The sequence below is a fragment of the Martes martes genome (genome assembly GCF_963455335.1).
Source record: "Martes martes genome assembly, chromosome: 16".
Lineage (NCBI taxonomy): Eukaryota > Metazoa > Chordata > Mammalia > Carnivora > Mustelidae > Martes > Martes martes.
The window spans coordinates 46,721,553-46,739,437 of NC_137904.1; the positions used below are offsets into that span (position 1 = coordinate 46,721,553).

General features: G+C 53.1%; 1 protein-coding gene across 1 annotated transcript in view; it reads left to right on the plus strand.

Annotated features, from left to right (window-relative positions):
* HROB (homologous recombination factor with OB-fold) overlaps positions 1–15,816 on the plus strand; it is a gene marked incomplete at its 5' end in the record, with an annotated part of 33,909 nt that extends 18,093 nt beyond the window's left edge. The window contains 9 exons of the mRNA XM_080826660.1: positions 1,728–1,778; positions 5,249–6,385; positions 7,536–7,619; positions 8,742–8,882; positions 9,682–9,790; positions 9,978–10,063; positions 10,357–10,482; positions 12,441–12,558; positions 15,185–15,816. Of these exons, the coding sequence (XP_080682786.1) occupies positions 1,728–1,778; positions 5,249–6,385; positions 7,536–7,619; positions 8,742–8,882; positions 9,682–9,790; positions 9,978–10,063; positions 10,357–10,482; positions 12,441–12,558; positions 15,185–15,276 (1,944 nt within the window). The 3' untranslated portion in view covers positions 15,277–15,816. The remainder of the gene's footprint in view (positions 1–1,727; positions 1,779–5,248; positions 6,386–7,535; positions 7,620–8,741; positions 8,883–9,681; positions 9,791–9,977; positions 10,064–10,356; positions 10,483–12,440; positions 12,559–15,184) is intronic.
* Positions 15,817–17,885: the final 2,069 nt, after the last annotated feature.

Consider the following 17,885-nt stretch of genomic DNA (forward strand, 5'->3'; position numbering starts at 1 on the left):
ATGGAGCTCATTTTTGTTTGTTTGTTTTTTGTGCGAAACCCCAGGAGCTCATATTTTAGGGAGGAGGACACACAATAAAGATGTAAACCATGACGATTATAAATTATGGAAAGCGCTGAGAAGGGGACAGAGTGTTGGATGGGGGGAGGGGTGTTACTTGAGAGGTGACAGGGAAGATCTGAGATCTAAGTTGAAATATTAAGGGTTGAAAAGAACAAGACCAAGAACATCTTTGCTTAATATACGTGTTGCAAGTATGGATGGCTAGATGAACAAACAGCCAGTGGGGCGGATTCTAATGTGAATGAGAAGTATGCTCCAGGACCCAGTCCCCGGTGTGCTTAACTCTGTAGAGGAGGATGGGCGGAACTGGGGACCGAAGATTCCCAACCTGCGGTCCCAGAACTCCTGTTGAACCAACTTGGCCCAAGGGGCCGCTGGGGGGCGACCGAGAGCCCACTCATTTCCCTTTAAGGCCGAGGCGGAAGACAGAGGAGGAAGAGTCTTTGCGTCGGCGGGATAGAAATAGGCCCGCCCCTTTAAGAGGGCGGAGACGCCGGAGTGGCGGCCACTTCGAAAGCAGCCACGGGCTTCGGCCCCCGGCTTTCCGGCGACCCCCTCTCTGCCCCCGCCCGAGTCGCAGAGTCGCGCCTTTCCCACCTCGCACCAGAGACCCCGCAAATCCGGACTCCGACTGTCCCGCCCGGGACAAGTCCGTGGCCCCGGCGACCCCTCGAGTGGGGTGCCTGCCTGGCTAAACACCCTCCCAGCCCGGGGCCAGAGGCCGCCCGCCGTCGCCATGGTAATGCCGCGCCCCAGGCTGTGGAACTGCCGCACAACCGGGTTAGGGTTTGGGTCAGAGCTTGGTGGCCTCGGGACACCTGGGCTCTAGTCAGGGCTTGCCTGGAGACCCTGGGAAGGTTCTCTCCACGCGTCTCCCTCTGGGCCTTCTTCCCTCCTGCTGCCTTACCTCTCTTCTTGGAGAACTGCTGGTGGTTCTCGGTGTGCCGGAGCGTCACGCCTCCAGAGCCGACCCCCTCCCCCCCACCCCGTACCCCCTGATCCTTGGGCACTGGGTTGCGGGGGTGTGTCTCACTATAGCTCTTTCTGCTCTGGCAACGGGGGCGGGGGTAGGCACAAGCCCACCGCGCTGGGCTTGACACATGTCTAAGAACTGCCCACAGCAGCCCTGCTGCCTAGAAAGAAGGAACTCTGGGCGGGGGCATCCAAACCTCCTGGGTCGCTGGCTTTGGCGCATGGGATTAGATAGAAGTAAACCACTTGCTTCAGAAAAGAGGCCACTGTGCTGGGCATGCTTGGATTTATGGTAGCCTCTCTGACGTTTCACATAGGTTCCCCAGGCCAACTCTTTGGGATGTTGCAAAATCCTTCAGCCCATGTGCCCAGTGCTGAGGCTAAAGAATGACCCATGCCCCCTTTTAACCTTTCCCCTTGCCTCTTCCTCCCTCTTCCAAGGTGAATACAGATGGACCCGAGTGGATTATTTTGCAAGAAAGGATTCTGAGTCCTCTAAATCTTTAAGTAAATCCCATTTCTTCCCTTCTCATCCCTTATTCTTCCCTCAACACCAGGGGAAAAACAAAAACAAAAACAAAAAACAGTACACCCGATGGTCTTGTTAGAATTGGAAAGAAGCGTAGTGAGGACAGAATGTACTTGAAAGCAGTATCTCTCCTCCAACCTCAATTGCTTTGTTTTCCTTTCAGGCATGCAGTTTGCAGAAGCTGTTTACTGTGGAAGAGGAGTTTGAAGATGAGGTAAGGAAGTGTTGGTGATCAGAGATAGCAGAGGACGTCTTGAGTTGTCAACACCCAGACCCAGAACATTTTGAAGCAGTCTGCCCCAGCCTCCTCTTACTTGACATGTATAGCTTTTTTGTCTGTGAGAGGATGAGAGAAGATGAGACATGTAAACAACCTACTTAACTGTTTTAGAGACAGAAAAACAGAGATGTGAGCTGCCTAATTGACATACCTTTAAATTACTAGGGCCCTTGCCTGGAAGCTGTGTCATGTGGATGATTCAGTTCACCTTTATGATGACATACTTGAGGTGGGAAGAAAGTTTATGGAGAGCCACAGACAACACAGTTAGTGGATGGCAGGAGGCTTGGGGTCACCAAGTCATTTCGTGAGCCAGGGCAAATTACTTCATTCTCTGGCCTTCTGTTTTCTCTTCTATAATAGGAGGGATGTTCTTCTGCCTCAAATACTCTTCCCTCTTGCTCAGAAGATGAGGGATTAGACTATATCAGAAGCTGGTACGTCAGAATCACCCCTGCTGAGGCCCTTCCACGCACCAATTAAATAGGAGTTTCTGGGGATGGGCCCAGGCAGGGCTGTTTCTAATCTCAGGGCATAGTCAGAGATCACTGAACTAGCTAGCACTCCCCGAAGCTCTCTTCCTGCTCAGATCCAAAGGATATAGTTTGGTCTGGGAGGCCCAAAATTGCTACCTGAAACCCTTTTCAGAAAGAGGCAGGATTTAAGCAGGTAAAATGCAAAAGAGGTAAATTAACCTGTTTAAGAACACAACACCAACAACCAGGGTGAGGTCTTGGCCTCCTGATTCCAGGCTACCATACAGCGATACTAAACTATATTTATAGAGTAGAATTGCTTTCTTTTATCAATGACAAACCTTTCAAACTTACTTTTTGTCTCCCAGCACTGTGCTTTAAAAATTCGAATTTAGAATTTGTCAAAATGCCCCATTTGTACCTAGTCTGGTGATGAATGCTGCGCCAGGGACCCTTCTGGCAGCCCAAGCCCCGCACTCCCCTTCCTTTGAGGCTTTTGGAACCCAAGGTTTGAAAGCGAAGACAGACCTTCCTCAGACCTCTTAAAAACCGGTCTCTGGCTTGCTTCATTCATTGAGGCCCTAAGACATAGTGACAGGGGCACATATGGATTCTAGTCTTGGTTCTGTGAAGTTATTTAACTTCTGAGTCTCCATTTCTGCATCCATAAAACGGGAATAATAATAACACCTATTAGGACCATCGTGAAAATTCATTTAGAGAATTGCGGTAAAATGTGTATGTGGTCCCTGGCACCCAGTGCCATTTCAAATTGTAAGATGTTTTTGTCATCACTTGGGGACTTGAATTTTGTTTTTACAAAAAATTCAAAATTGCCAGCTTTGTTGAGGAGATGTGTCCCTGTCTTTGTCTTTCAGCTTTGGAGATGTGTAATTATAGGCTGAAAAAGTGACTGCTAAGCGTCCCTTTCGGGTCTTACCAGGTGATGGGAGGACTGCGGGCCAGCAATGGGATTAAGAGTGAAGGTCTCTGGGGTACCTGGCTGGCTCAGTGGAACATGTGGCTCTTGATCCCGGGGTCTTGAGTTCAAGCCCCATGTTAGGCATAGAGATTACTTAAAAAAAAAAAAAAAAAGAAAGAAAGAAAGAAAAAGAGTGAAGGACTCGGACAGTTCAAGTTTCTGTTCTAAGACCAACCCCTTTCCTCCTTCCCCAGGCAGATGACATCATGTCTAAGAGTGAGCTCTTTAGGAGAAAAGGATTGTCAGAATTTCATTGCTGCTGTAATTCTAATATTGTTATTCCTAAACCCCATGGTAGTCCCACTGGGGTATGCCATTCTCCTGACAATACACAAAGCAGGGAAAAACCCTTCTCTGGCCCAGACAATCCAATGCAGCACCAAAGGATGGGGGTGGAGGGGACCTTCCTGTCAGTTAAATCAGCAGTTCTGACTCAAAAACACCCTCAGAACAGGTCTGTTGCTCTCGAAGGTGTCAATCTCACCTTGCTTCCCAACTGGAATCCATACTTAATTTAACCTGCCTGAAAAGCTATATTTAACTTCTGCCTATTTTGCTGGATCCAAGGCCTCTCCGGCTTACTGAAGGTTGTGTGTGTGTGTCTTGGGGCAGGGGGAGAGAAGTGGGCTGAGGACAGGCAGCATGACCAGCTGGGGAGACCCCTGTTGCACAGGCTGAACACCAGAAAACTTATTTCCTTGAGATGGGTGTGTAATCTTGGGTGATTCAATTCCTTGGTGCCCTGGTATGTTTGCTTCTGCCTATTCCCCTGAATGCCACTGCTCCCCCACCCCCCGAGAGAAGCTACCTATAGACTTAGCCTTAGAATGTTTCTTTTTTTTTAAGACTTTTTGCTTCAAAATTTTAATTAATTAATTAGTTTATTTATTTTTAGAGAGGGGAGGGGCAGAGGGAGAAAGAAGGAATCTCAAGCAGACTCCGTGCTGAGTGTGGAGCCCGATGCAGGGCTTGATCTCACAACCCTGAGATCATGACCTGAGTTGAAATCAAGAGTCAGACGCTTAACTGACTGAGCCACCCAGGCACTCCTCTTCATATTTTTATTTAAGTTCTAGTTAGTGGGGCGCCTGGGTGGCTCAGTTGGTTAGGCGTCTGCCCTCAGCTTGGGTTGTGATCCTGGAGTCCTTGGCTTGAGCCTCACATGGGTCTCCTGGCTCAGCGGGGAGTCTGCATCTCCCTCTACCCACCCTCTCCCCAGTTCGTGCTCTCTATCTTTCAAATAAATGAATGGAATCTTTAAAAAATAAATAAAATAAATTCCAGTTCGTTAACATACAGAGCTAAAGATTTTATTTTTAAGTAATCTCTACATGCAGTGTGGGACTTGAACTCACGACCCGGAGATCAGGAGTCACATGCTCCACCCACTGAGCCAGCCAGGTGCCCCTGGATGGTTCTCGTAGAAGTCTGGGGGTGGTGGGGTGCCTGGCTGGCTCATTCCATGGAGCATGCGACTCTCGATCTTGGGATCATAAGTCTGAGTCCCACAATGCATGTAGACAATACTTTAAAAAATAATAGTAGAATCTTTTTAAAAAGTTTGGAAGTGGGCTCATGGGCAAGGTCAAAGGTGGTAAAAGACCCCACCACGGCCATTCATGCCTTGGTTTCCTGCTTCCATGTACCTACTGCATACCTGGAACAGTAAAAGCAGAGTGTTTCTTTCTTTCTTTTTTTTTTTTTTTTAAGATTTTATTTATTTATTTGACAGAGATCACAAGTACACAGAGAGGCAGGCAGAGAGAGAGGAAGGGAAGCAGGCTCCCTGCTGAGCAGAGAGCCCGACGCGGGGGCTTGATCCCAGGACCCTGGGACCACGACCTGAGCCGAAGGCAGAGGCTTTAACCCACCGAGCCACCCAGGCACCCCACAGAGTGTTTCTTGATGTCTGGATGCCAAGACCCACTATCTTTGCTTCTTTGTAGGACTTCTTGTCTGCTGTGGAGGATGCAGAGAATCGGCTTGCTGGCTCGCGGCCTGTGAAGGCTGGGGGCCTGCGACCCGCCTCTTGCAGCCCACGGGACTCCGGGCAGGCACAGTCTTCCGGGCAGCTGCCATCCGGCCCTGCGGCTCCTTCAGAGGCTTTGGGCCCATCGGCCCTGGGACTCCGCCTTTCTACCTCCAGCATGCCCGCGGCCATCAGGAGTCCACCTTCTGTAGGAATAGCCTCCCTAAGGCCTATCCCGACTTCTAGCAGCTGGACTGGCCATCAAAGACGAGTGGCACTGGCGGAAGTGCTCAAAGTGCCACCCAGACACCAGATCTCTGCCTCCCACCCCCTGCTCGGGTTTGAGAGCCAGCAGCCGGTGACTGGGGGCTTCGAAGGGCCTGAACAAGATGAATTTGATAAGGTCCTCGCAAGCATGGACCTGGACCTTGGAGGCAGCAGTGAGGCCCCAGGAATCTTGGCCACCTGGCATCAGGAGGACTCAGCGGTGGCTAAAAAGGCCCGGGTCACTGAGCTGAGCGGGTCTTGCCTGAAGGGGCCCGTGCCTGCCCCCAACATGACTAGTGTCCTGTCAGCCCATGGTGAACCTCCAGAGCCTGTTGTCCATTGCAGGACTCCAGAGCCCCATGCGAGATCGGCTGCCACCAGTGACCTTCCCATTCCTGTTCAGCAGCCCCGCTGGGAAGCCTGTCGGAAGGGCCCCCTTCTTCAGGCACCACAGCCTCCCCAAGCGGCTGGCAGGCCTGTTCAGAGCTGCCCTCAAAACCGTTTCCCTGGCCACTCATCCCAGTGTCCAGGCGCTTCCGTACCTGGCAAATCTCATTTTCCCGGACCACGGACTCCCAACTCCATGTGCTCTACTCCCTCAAGGACTATCTCCGGATCGTTTCCTCAGAGCCCCTTACGACCCAGAGCACCAGTGTCTTCTGTCAGGTGTCCTCTCAGCACCCCAAAGAACTCTCATTCCTCCCCGGTTCCCCAGGCAGCTCTGCAGACGCCCATCGTCACCAACCACCTGGTGCGGCTGGTCAGTGCCGCCCACCGGACACCCCAGCAGCCGGCCAGCCCCAAAACACGGCGCTTCCCTGGCCCGGCCGGGGTCCTGCCTCACCAGGTGAGGGACAGTTGTCCCAGACATGGGGGGTGGGGGGTGGGGGAGGAGGGAATGAAGTGCGGAGAGAGGGTTTCCAGAGCTTCGGAAGAAGTTAAAAGAAGTGGGAAGGAAGAACTGAATACCGCAGGTGAGAGAGGCGCTCCGGGCTCTAAGAACCTCACGCCTTTCCTTTGTTGAGCACCTACTGTTTGCTAGCACTGGGGCAGGAAGAGCCACTCACTTTTATATTTGCTAATTTGGAGCTGAGAACACAGAGGTTAAGATGGGCATGGCTCCCATCCCAAGTTGTCCACAGCACAGCAGAAGCAGCAGATGCAAACGAGCAGTGATACGTAAAATGCAGAGTGTCCCTGGGTGCTGCGGAGACTCTGGGCTCCTTGGGGTGACTTAGTGGGCTTTGGAGGGTCAGGTAGGAGGTGGATGGACAGGTGCATGTAGGAAAGCTGTGCTCTGGGAGACATCTCAGCATTGGGAAGACAGGGAAGAGCATGTGCAAAGGCCCAGAGGCAGAAGGGCAGGATGCTGTCAGAGGTACACGGAACAGGACACTGTGGTGGGCGCATGGGGTCAGCAGGGGGAAGCTGTACATGCCGACCGTTTGGAGTCAGCGGTGGTGGAGGGACAGTTTCCGTCAAACTATCTTGGATCAGATCCCAGATAACGGGACCCTGAGCGTCTGGTCTGGTTGTGATTGGTGCACTCCTTTCCTCTCATTTTAAGGCTGGTTCAAATCATTTCTGCCTGTTCCTTGCCCTTCGCTGGCACTCTAAGGGGAATCCAAGGAGGCCATCCACATTCCTCCTGGGCTGGATCCCTGCGGGGAAGGGTTAGGTCCCTGAGAAGGGACTTGGGGAAAGCTGCCTCTGTGCCTATCCCAGGCCTCCCTATCCGGGTCATTGGCTCCTTCAGGAAGCCCTGGGTTTTGCTCCTGGGCCAGCTCCAGCTTCCTCACATTCCCCAAACAATCCCCAAAGCATCTTTTTTGAGCTGCCAGCAAGGCTCCTGAGACTTCGTTAGGAGAACTGTGATATGTGTTAATTGTCCCCGATAGTTTCCTGAACTCATTATGTAACCCAGACAAGAAGCTGTACTTGTAAGTAGCAGCTGCCGCGCGCGCTCTCTCGCCTTTCCCTCCTCTCTCCCCTTGTAGCTCAGCGGGAGGCATCTGGAGGAGATCATGGTTTCCACACCCCAGACTCCGACTCATGGTGCTCTGGCTAAATTGCGGACAGAGGTAACTAGTTCCACGCATATGCTGACTTTCTGGGCATCGTTTAAGGGTGAGGGACACCCCTGCGGGTTTCAGGAGTTGAGAAGCGGAGTCTGGGGTACTAGGCCTTTACTGGGGCTCCCACACCAGAGGCACAAGGGGAAGGCCATTTGGGGACGTGGTGGTTTTACTGGCAGAAGATGAAGCCTATCCTGATGCCGACCGATGTCACACGTCCAGTCTTCTTTCTCACCTAAGAAAGAAAGGCCCAGCTAACTCCATCTTCCCTCATGGGAGGGCAGTGTCACAAGTATTAGGAAATTGTGTCTCGGGAACCCCTCCTCGCAGGTTTCTGGGAATTGAGCTGGGAAGGATCTGCCTTCGTCTGGCCTCCAGTGGGTTCCTTTTGGGTGGGTGAGACCCATCTTCTGTCCTCACCGGGGTTCTGGTTGACCTGCTCTACCCTCAGACCCACTTTTGCTCTTAATTCTCTTTGCTGCCCATCCACAGATCCATCAGCCCACTTCAGGTCCAGAGCAGCAAATACTATCTGGTTACAAAGCATTTTCTTTTTTAGAGATTTTTTATTTATTTATTTGGGGGAGGGCAGAGGGAGAGGGACAAGCAGACCCTTCACTGAGTGCAGAGCCCAGCGCTGGGCTCAGTCCCACGACCCGAGCAGAAACCAAGAGTCAGACGCTCAACCGACTGAGCCACCCAGGTGCCCCAAAGCATTTTTTAATGTAAGAAGGTGGTTAATAGTTAAGCCAGAGGCATTCCGAGTAAAATGTGACTGGTTTCAAAATGGCTAAGGCACTCTGGAAACCTGTCAATGTGGGGGCGGGGGCTCCCCAGCCCCAATACTTCTCGAGTCTATTACACAAGTGACATAGTCTTTTGCTTCAATGCAACCAAAGTTAGGACCTGATATAAAATAAAATAAAATAAACCTTTGGTATTGCTGCTTAGTGAAAGATATGCTATGCAGCAAAATCTCTCATACCATTTTGTGACATGGGAGAGGAAGAGACTGGTTACCATGCTACAGGGAATTCGCCCTTCCCTCCCAGCCCCCCATCCTGTCTCAGTCAAGGTCTGAAGCGAGTGGATCCACTCACATAGGCCCCCTCTGCTCTGTGGTACCAGATTGTTACCAGTTCCCAGGCATCGGCAGAGGAGGACTTTGGGCGAGGGCCGTGGCTGGCCATGAAGTCTGCTCTGGGCCTAGACGAGAGAGACCCCACCTGCTTCCTCTGTGCCTATAGCATTGTCATGGTGCTGCGGAAGGTAAGGACACTGGGTGCCGAGCTGTGCAAGAAAGACCATTTCTTTTCTTTTCCTTTCTTTTTTAAAGATTTTATTTATTTATATGACAACGAGAGAGAGACAGCAAGAGCAGGGGGAGCAGGAGAGGGAGAAGCAGGCTTCCCGCCAAGTAGGGAGCCCAATGCGGGGCCCAATCCCAGGACCCTGGGATCATGAACTGAGCCCAAGGCAGATGCTTAACGAATGAGCCACCCAGGCACCCCAAGAAAGACTATTTCTACCCTTTCTACCAACCTGCTGTCCTCCTCCACCTTAGGAAGGGGGCTGTCCTTTTGCTCCCTCTCACCCCAGGCCTATCTCCAAGCAGCTGCATGGAGTCCCTTTGGTTGTATCTTCTCCTCACCCAGCATTTCACTACTACTGGGCACAGGCGGAAGGCAAAAGTGGGGTCTGGGTATGTCTCTGCGTGTCCAGGCCCTGGATGAGATGGGGTGAGCACACGGCTACCCTTCAAGCTCCCAAGAGGTCCCGGCTCATGAGAGGACACATGGCCACGGCCCGCGGAGATGGAGCTCTGTATAAATACACATACGCTGGAGAAAGGAAACGGGGTGGTGATAAATGAAGGCCCTGCCAGCCTCGGCTCTGCTAGAGAGAGACAGGATGAGGCCTTCAGACCGCCCTTTTGCCCTCCACAGAAGGAAGATCATCACCATGTCTGTCCTTGGCCCCCCACCCCGCCCCCCCATTGCCCTGGCCCACTTGGGAACCTCACGGGTGGGATGCCGCTTGCTCAGCCAATGCCTCTCCTCATAACCAGGCAGCCCTGAAGCAGCTTCCCAGGAACAAGGTCCCCCACATGGCCGTGATGATCAAGTCCCTGAGGCGGAGTGTGATGGACGCCAGCGTGGTTTTCAAGGACCCCACGGGTGAGCAGTCAGGCGCTGAGCGGGTCTGAGGAGTGGCCTTCGCTGAGTTCGGGAGATGAGGAAGAGTCATCCTCTCCATCTGCAGATGGGGAAATTGAGGCAGTGAGCGGCCCACTTCCCAGCCAGGGCCCAAAGCAGTCCCTGTGCTGCCCTTGACCCAGCCTGATGGGCCACGTGGTATTTGCAGGAGAGATGCGGGGCACAGTGCACAGGCTGCTGCTCGAGACCCGCCAGAGTGAGCTGAAACCTGGCTCGGTGCTGCTGCTAAAGCAGGTGAGGGGCGCCCCAAACGGGGACCTGCTCTCCAACCCTCCCGCCCTGGAGAAGGTCCATGAGGGGTTGGCCTGGCTCCCATCCTTCGGAGGTGGGTGGGGATGAGGGGTGGTGCTGTGAGGGGCGGAGGGTGTGGTACGTGGTTCTGCTCTGGTCCCAGGGCTGGGGCGAAGCCATCTGTGTGACCCTGGTGCCCACGCCAGCAAGAGAGAGATGCAGGCGGGGACCAGGTGGCATCTGACAGTGTCTAGGGCTCCACAAGGACACTGACCTTCCCCCGTCCCCGGCTCCAGGTTGGAGTGTTCTCTCCTTCGCTCCGGAATCACTACCTCAACGTGACGCCCAACAACCTGGTTCGTGTTTACAGCCCAGATTCCGGGGATGGGAGCTTCCTCAAGCCGTCTCAGCCCTTCCCCAAGGTAAGAGGAGCGGGATGGAATGGGGATTGACAGGGCCTCTCTCTGACTGGATCTTCTGGTACCTTCTGCTCCTTCACCCTGGGGAACAGAGGCGTGAATGGGGCAGTTGCCCTGAGGTGAAGAGATGCCTCTGGAGAAGGGGCCACATCCTCCCGTTCCCAGTGCCCCCGCCTGCCAGACGGCACAGTAACAGGACCTAGAGCAGCTGGCTACTTGCTGATCTGATGGCAGGCTTGAGCACCTGGGAGGATGGGAGTCACCTGAGAACTAAGGAGGCTGTGGGTTTCCCGGGGTGGGGGGGGGGAGGTGGTGTGGCCCTCAGTAAGTGACTCAGGGTCAGATCTGCAACAGGCGGTGGGGCGGAGAACTGGGAGCTGCGGACGGCCTGTCACGTGAGCCAGCCCTTGCTCTGCATCTGCCCTCCTGGCCTTCACCTCCTCTGGGTGAGGGGGGCACTCGCACAGAACTCAGGAGGGAACACCCCCCTTTGGGAACTAAGGGAGACTGGGGTTCCAGGCAGCTCCACTCCAGGTTAAGAGTGCAGAGCTGGCCCTTAACTCGGCGCGTGGTGTCCCCTCTGCGGCCACCTCCCCCTTTCCTGGGGTCCTGGGTTGTTGGGCCTGGCCTGGGGGTGGGGAAACCTCCCGTCTCCACTCTGCCGGTAATTTGTAACTTGACCTTGCCGCAGGTCCCGTCCCCACCCCTGCTGTTGCTTCATCTAAAAAGCGAATGCTTTAGACTTGATGACTTCTACTCGAGTTACACCTTTTGCTCCGTGGGGCTACTTCCCATTTCCCTCATCTTTCCCCTTAACCTTCCACATTTTCTCAAAATCAGCCCACTCCCAAAACCTCATCCTTCCTTTTCTTTTAAATGTCAAGTTATCCATACACATTGACAAAAATTGAAATGGTACAGAATAAAGCAAAACATGAAACTTACTCTTCTCCTTTCCCATTCCCTATGGCGAATGATGGTCAATAGCTTAATTACTGGGGTGCCTGGGTGGCTCAGTGGGTTAAGCCTCTGCCTTCAGCTCAGGTCATGATCTCAGGGTCCTGGGATCGAGCCCCGCATCCCTGCATCAGGCTCTCTGCTCAGCGGGGAGCCTGCTTTCCCCTCTCTCTCTGCCTGCTTCTCTGCCTACTTGTGATCTCTTTCTGTCAAATAAAAATAAATTAACTAATTAATTAATTTAATTAAAAAATAATAAAAAGCTTATATTCCTTAAAAAAACAGCTTAATTACTAATTTTCGTTACCTACCTGTATATTAGTTAGTGTGCAGATTCTTAAAAGGTTTTTTTGGTGTTTGTTGTTGTTGTTGTTTTAGTGAGGGAAAGAGAGAGAGAATCTTAAGCAGGTTCCGCACACAGTGCATGAGCGTGACATGGGGCTCAATCTCCCAACCCCTAAAAGCTCATCTTTCTTTTTTTTTTTAAGATTTTATTTATTTATTTGACAGAGAGACAGTGAGGGCAGGAACACAAGCAGGGCGAGTGGGAAAGGGAAAGCAGGCTTCCTGCTGAGCAAGAAGCCCGGTGTGGGGTTCGATCCCAGGACCCTGGGATCATGACCCAAGCCAAAGGCAGAAGCTTAATGACTGAGCCACCCAGGCACCCCCTAAAAGCTCGTTTTTAACCCCAGGCCAAATCCTCAACATATTTCTGAATGGCCTCTTCACTCTGTTCCCGGTATATACAGATTTCCTAAAACACCAGATACCAACAGAATTAGGAAAGAAAATGGCCCAAAAAAGTTTTTTGTGTTTTTAATTACCTGCTCTTTGGGGTATTTGGTATTTCAGCTCCCTCCCCTGGGTGGCTGGCCCCTTCCACACTCCTCTGTCGTGTCTTTCCTGAGCCCCTACCTATTCTTTTGAGGTTGTCTGTGTGGCATGGAACTATCCAGAGGGATGTTGGGGGCACGGACATTAGTAACCAGGCCCTCTGTCCCCAGAACCCGGGAAGCTTCCCTGGCAGCCCCCATCATGAGACTGCAAAGTCTGGAAAAGTTTTCAGAACAGCACCGAACGCAGAGGCAGGAGCATCCCCTGAGGAAGAGCTCCCAGAAGCAGGTAAGGCAGTCAGCCTACCCAGGAGCAAAAGCGGTTCTCCTTCTATTTCCTCTTGGATAGCATAGCCAGGAGAATCTGGCTACATCTTTTCCCTCCTTCTGTGAATCTTTGGGTCTTACAGAATCTTCCAGAAATCAGATGTGGTATCTTTTTTGGCAAGGCTGTAGGCCACAAACTAACTATAGCAGTGTGATTGGGGCTACATAAAGCAAATACAGTGGGATCCACGGGTCTCCCCTTTTCTAGGCCATGTGGTTACCCACAAGGAGGGGATGGACGGGCACCACCCCTGTGTCACACCTTGAGTCTTCTGGGGGCTGATTTCCCCATTCTGACTAAGCTCAGAGATCCTGCAGGCAGGGCTGAGGAGTCAGACATCCATGGGGTTAGGGTGGCACCAAGACACAGACCTGAGAAGCCCAAACACAGACCTGTCAGGGTATGACCAGCTTGTTCCTCGGGAGGGAGCATCACCCAAGTCTGAGCCTTAGCTTTTTTTTTTTTTTTTAAGATTTTATTTATTTATTTGACAGACAGAGATCCCAAGTAGGCAGAGAGGAAGGCAGAGAGAGAAGAGGAAGCAGGCTCCCCACGGAGCAGAGAACCCAATGCGGGGCTCGATCCCAGGACCCCGGGATCATGACCTGAGCCGAAGGCAGAGGCTTTAACCCACTGAGCCACTTAGGCGCCCCATGAGCCTTAGCTTTTTGATTCCACAAATTCAACCCTGTCCAGCCCCAAAATTCATGGGATTATGGGTAAGCATCTCACGTTAATCAAATTCACATTGGACCAGTGGATAAACCACATAAGCCAATTTACTTATAGCCTACGAAAAGGTATCTACCCCTTATGCTAGAATCTTCCCTGAGATGTCACACTCGTTCCTTATAAGTAAGCTGGTTGACAAGCCAAACCATCATCAGTAGGTTACTGGAGCTCATGAAATAAGTGAGGAGAGTCGTCTGTAAGAATATTGTGGCTGTTGTCATATCTCCATTGTAGGGACAGACTTGCCAAGCAGGCAGCTACTAGCCATGGCTGGACAGGGCTGGGAGACACCAACACTAATTCTTATTCTGATTCCCAGTTTCCTAGGCCCACACAGTCTGCTCATTGCCCTTCATTTAACATTGAGTTTCCCCGAACAGTCATAGTGTAACGAGTGAGGGACACCTTTTTTTATTCTTATTTTTTAAGATGTATTTATTCATTTGAGGCAGGGGAGGAGCAAAGGGAATGGAAGAGAGAGAATCACAAGCAGAGTCCCTGCTGCGCGTGGGGCCAAATGTGTAGCTCGACCCCAGGACCCCAAGATCATGACCGGAGCGAGAATCAAGAGTCGGCCGCCCAACCGACCAAGCCCCCCAGGCGCCCCATCACCTTTTGTTGTTACAGTCAAGTTCCCGTCTCACTTCCCCAAATACAGTGCCAGGCACCTTAATTAAATTTTGAATGCTAGGGGCGCCTGGGTGGCTCAGTGGGTTAAAGCCTCTGCCTTCTGCTCAGGTCGTGATCCCGGGGTCCTGGGATCCAGCCCTGTGTTGGGCTCTCTGCTCGGCGGGGAACCTGCTCCACCGCGCCCCCCCCCCACCCCCGCCTGCCTCTCTGCCTACTTGGGATCTCTGTCTGTCAAATAAATAAATAAAATCTTAAAAAAAAAAAAAAAAGTTCTACCAAAAAAAATTTTTTTGAATGCCAGCAAGTGGACTTCTTTGAGCAGCGTGGTTGTCAGGAGCTCTGTGCCAGGCCCGAAGCTAGTCTCTGCGGGTGTGGTGTCCAGTTCTGACCCCGTGGGCAGCCTGAGCCCGTCCATCACACCGGAGCTCCCTGGTTGGGAGCCGAGTGCCCCTGGCCTCAGGTGGAGCTTGAGGACACTCACCACCAGTTGTCTGACCTCTTTCTACTCCATTCTCTCAGACAAAGGGGATGGTAAGGAGGAACCACGCCCTCCGGAGGGCATTGTGAGTTCTCGGAATGGGATGAGTACAGCAGGTATGGCCAGGAGCATTGTCTCAGGGAGCGGTAACTGCTGTTGTTAACTGGGATAGTCCCAGCAGGGATGACTGAGATGGGGGGGGGGGGGGCTTCCGAGTTCTCAGACACAAGCTCACAGCTGCGAACTGCAGTCAGGGACAGTTGCTTTCATTCCGCACGCCCAGGAAGGCCCACAGGGGAAGGGGCCCGTGTCTCACACTCTTTAGGTAAGAAACGGGATTCCCGAATGCCATGATTCTGAACGCGGCTGATGGCTTTCTCTGGCCTTTTGTCTTCCTCCGTCCGATGAGCGGGTTGCGCTGGCAGACCTCTGAAGCCTCTCTGGTCAAGCACTGTGCCTCTGGATGGAAAGAGGGCCACCCCCAAGGCCAAGGGGAGCGTCTTTCTTGACAGAAAGGCCCAGGCGTTTTGTCCTTGTCTCTTGTGATGTGTGTGTGTGTGTGGGAAGCAGAGGGAAGCCGGGAGTCGGGCCAGCCTCAGGCCCAGTCACCACTGTCCAGGGGGAGGGACCTTCCCAACTGTGCAGCCAGGTCCAGGCCCCCCTGAGAGGCAGGAGCTTGGGACCCGAGTCCCGTGGAACCCTAATGTCGTCACTAAGTCCATCTACCCTCTCCATGTCCCCCTGCAGATGACCTGGATGGACTCCTCAGTGAGCTCCCTGAGGACTTCTTCTGTGGGACCAGCAGTTGGGACTGCCCCAAGGCAGCGCCCCCGCCATGAGCAGGCAGCCTCTCGGCACCCAGGCGAGCCTCTGCTTGTGTCTGATTGGGTCCCAGGGAGAGAGCAAGCCCAGCATGATGGGACAGCCAACAAAGCTCAGGACTGTGGTTGCCCCCATCCTGGACGCCTTCCCAGGAACACCCTCGTCCCTCAGATTCTGCACTGCTGTCACTTTGGGTCTTCCTTTGGCATTCTAGAACCTAGCCCCAAGGATAGCCCTTCTGCTCTACTGTCCTCCAAGCCCTTGGATGCCACCATCCCTTCTCCTCCTGCCAACAGGGAAGGTGTGTCCCCCTTCTGCTTCACCTTGACTTTCGAGGACCCTGATCCCTTTACTCCCTATCCCCTGGACAGCTGAGGAGTCACACCACAGTCGTGACGACCCATCCCTCTGGTTAGAGGAGGAACACACTCAGACCTCCCTCCGCTTTGTCTCTCCAAAGCCTGCAGCTGCCCGGCTCACCTGTGCTCAGTGTTCCCAGGTGCGGGGGTGGGACAGGGCTGTGGCGTCTTGTCGGAAATAAAGCAGCTGTCTGCTTCACTCGCCTCCCCCTCTCCTTTCCACCCCTGCTGCTCCTTGTCGCGCCCAGCCTACAGCGGTGCCTGGCCGGGACAGAGCCAAGCTGCTCGTTTTCCTTCCCTCTCTCACTCTCTTTTCATAAACTTTCCTTTGAGACAGTTTTAGATTGACAGAATTATTGCAAAGATAATCCAGGGAGTCCTTATATACCCCACACGCAGTGTCCTCTGTCATTAGCCTCTTAACACTAGGATGCACACAGCTTACAACCGACCAGCTGCTGTTGGGACACTACTATGAACCGACCTTCATGCCTTATTCGGATGTACGCGGCTCCCCTGTCGTCCTTTTTCTGCTCCAGGATCCCATTCCCTTTAGTCTCCAGGCCTCTTTAGGCTCCTCCTGGCTCTGGCAGCTCCTCGGGCTTTCCTGGTTTCTCCTGGCTCTGACAGCTGCGGAGAGTACGGAGACGACGGTCAGACATAGTCTAGGATGCCCTCTATTGGAATTTGTCTCCTTAAAGAAAGATGACACCGGGATTATGTGTTTTGCCGAGGAAGGCCACAGAGGAATGCCTATTCTCACCACACGTCAAGGATGGATGTTGACCTTGATGACCTGGCTGAAGTATCGTTTGTCAGGTTTCTCCACTGTAAACTTGCCGCTTCTCCCTCTTCATACTGTCCTCTTTGGAAGGAAGTCACTGGGTGCAGCCCACACTTAAGGAACAAGGAGTTATATCCCACCCTCTCTAAGGACAGATTATAGATAGATTCTGTTATTAACTAATAATCTCTACAGATTATTTGGAATTCTCCCGCATTTCTTAGTCCTACATTCCTATCCGTCTGGACCCGTGGGTATTGTTTTATGCGCTGGGTTATAATCCAATGCTGCTTTACTGTGTGGCCCAGCAACTCCTTGTCACCGTAGCTTTGCTCTACCACCTTTCAGACCGGAGCTGGACAAGAGGCACCTGTGCAGTGTAAAAGGCCTAATTACACCAAGTCGCCAACCTTGTTTTCCTTTCTGGGATGAAGGGAAGAAAGGACTCATCCCCCAGCCCGTGGTGGAGGGAGTGTGGGTTAAAGACCCTAGTCTGACCGCCGGCCTCCCCTGCCTCAGCCCCTGCCTTCCCTAAGGGGCTGTGAGTCTGAGGCCTCCTGTGGGCTCTGTACTACTTCGTACTACTCTCCCAAAGAAAGGCTGATCCCCTGGATCCCAGTCTCAAAGCTGAAGTGAGCGAGTGCTGGAAGAATTCCACGTTCAGCTGGCGGCTGGTTGCAGTGGGGCCCTGTTCTAGAAGGCTTTTGTGTTCCAAGCCCAGGAGCAAGAAGGGGCTAATTCACCAGCAGCCCTCCTACCTGAACAGATCGTGCACTTCTAGCTCTCCTGCCCACTGCCGATCCCCCAACTCTGCCCATGCCGCTCAGACCTGGGCCAGAGGCCACCTATACTGTATGGGCTTCCCGTACCTAAACCACCCCATACCCCTGGCCCGCACTACCGTGCCCCACTCAACTCCCTTGAGCCCTGATCTCTAGGGCTCACGGTCCCGACCAGGGTCCTGGCTTCTGGGTGCTTCATCACCCTACAGGCTCAGCCCCCAGAAGGCCGGGTGGGGATCCAATCCCCTAGCACTGAACTGGGCTCCCTGTGGGTTCGTGTGTGGGTTGGAGTCAAAGCCGCCTTTTTCTGCCCTCAGGAAGCTAAGGACAAGAGACAGAACACAGGACATCTCTGGGGACTGGGCTGCAGTCAGAGTAGCCTCAGGCTTGTATGACACAGACAAGAAGGCTGTGGAGAGGCCGAGGAGGTCAACACAGCCTTGCACAGCGCACGTCATGGCTACTGTATGCCTCAGAAGGAAGGGGACGCCTACCCCACCTTGGTCCCTCTTGGCCCCACCCGGCCCTGTCAGCTCCCAGCCCTGGGAACCCAGCTGTGGGTGCTCAGCCTGGCCGTTGGCGGGGCAATTAAAACACCGAATGGGTTCCAACAGGGTTAATCACAGCGGCCTTGATAGAGGCGCCTTTCTCTGAGGATCTCCAAGACCTCGAGGGGCATGATCTCATTCCTCCCTCTGGGA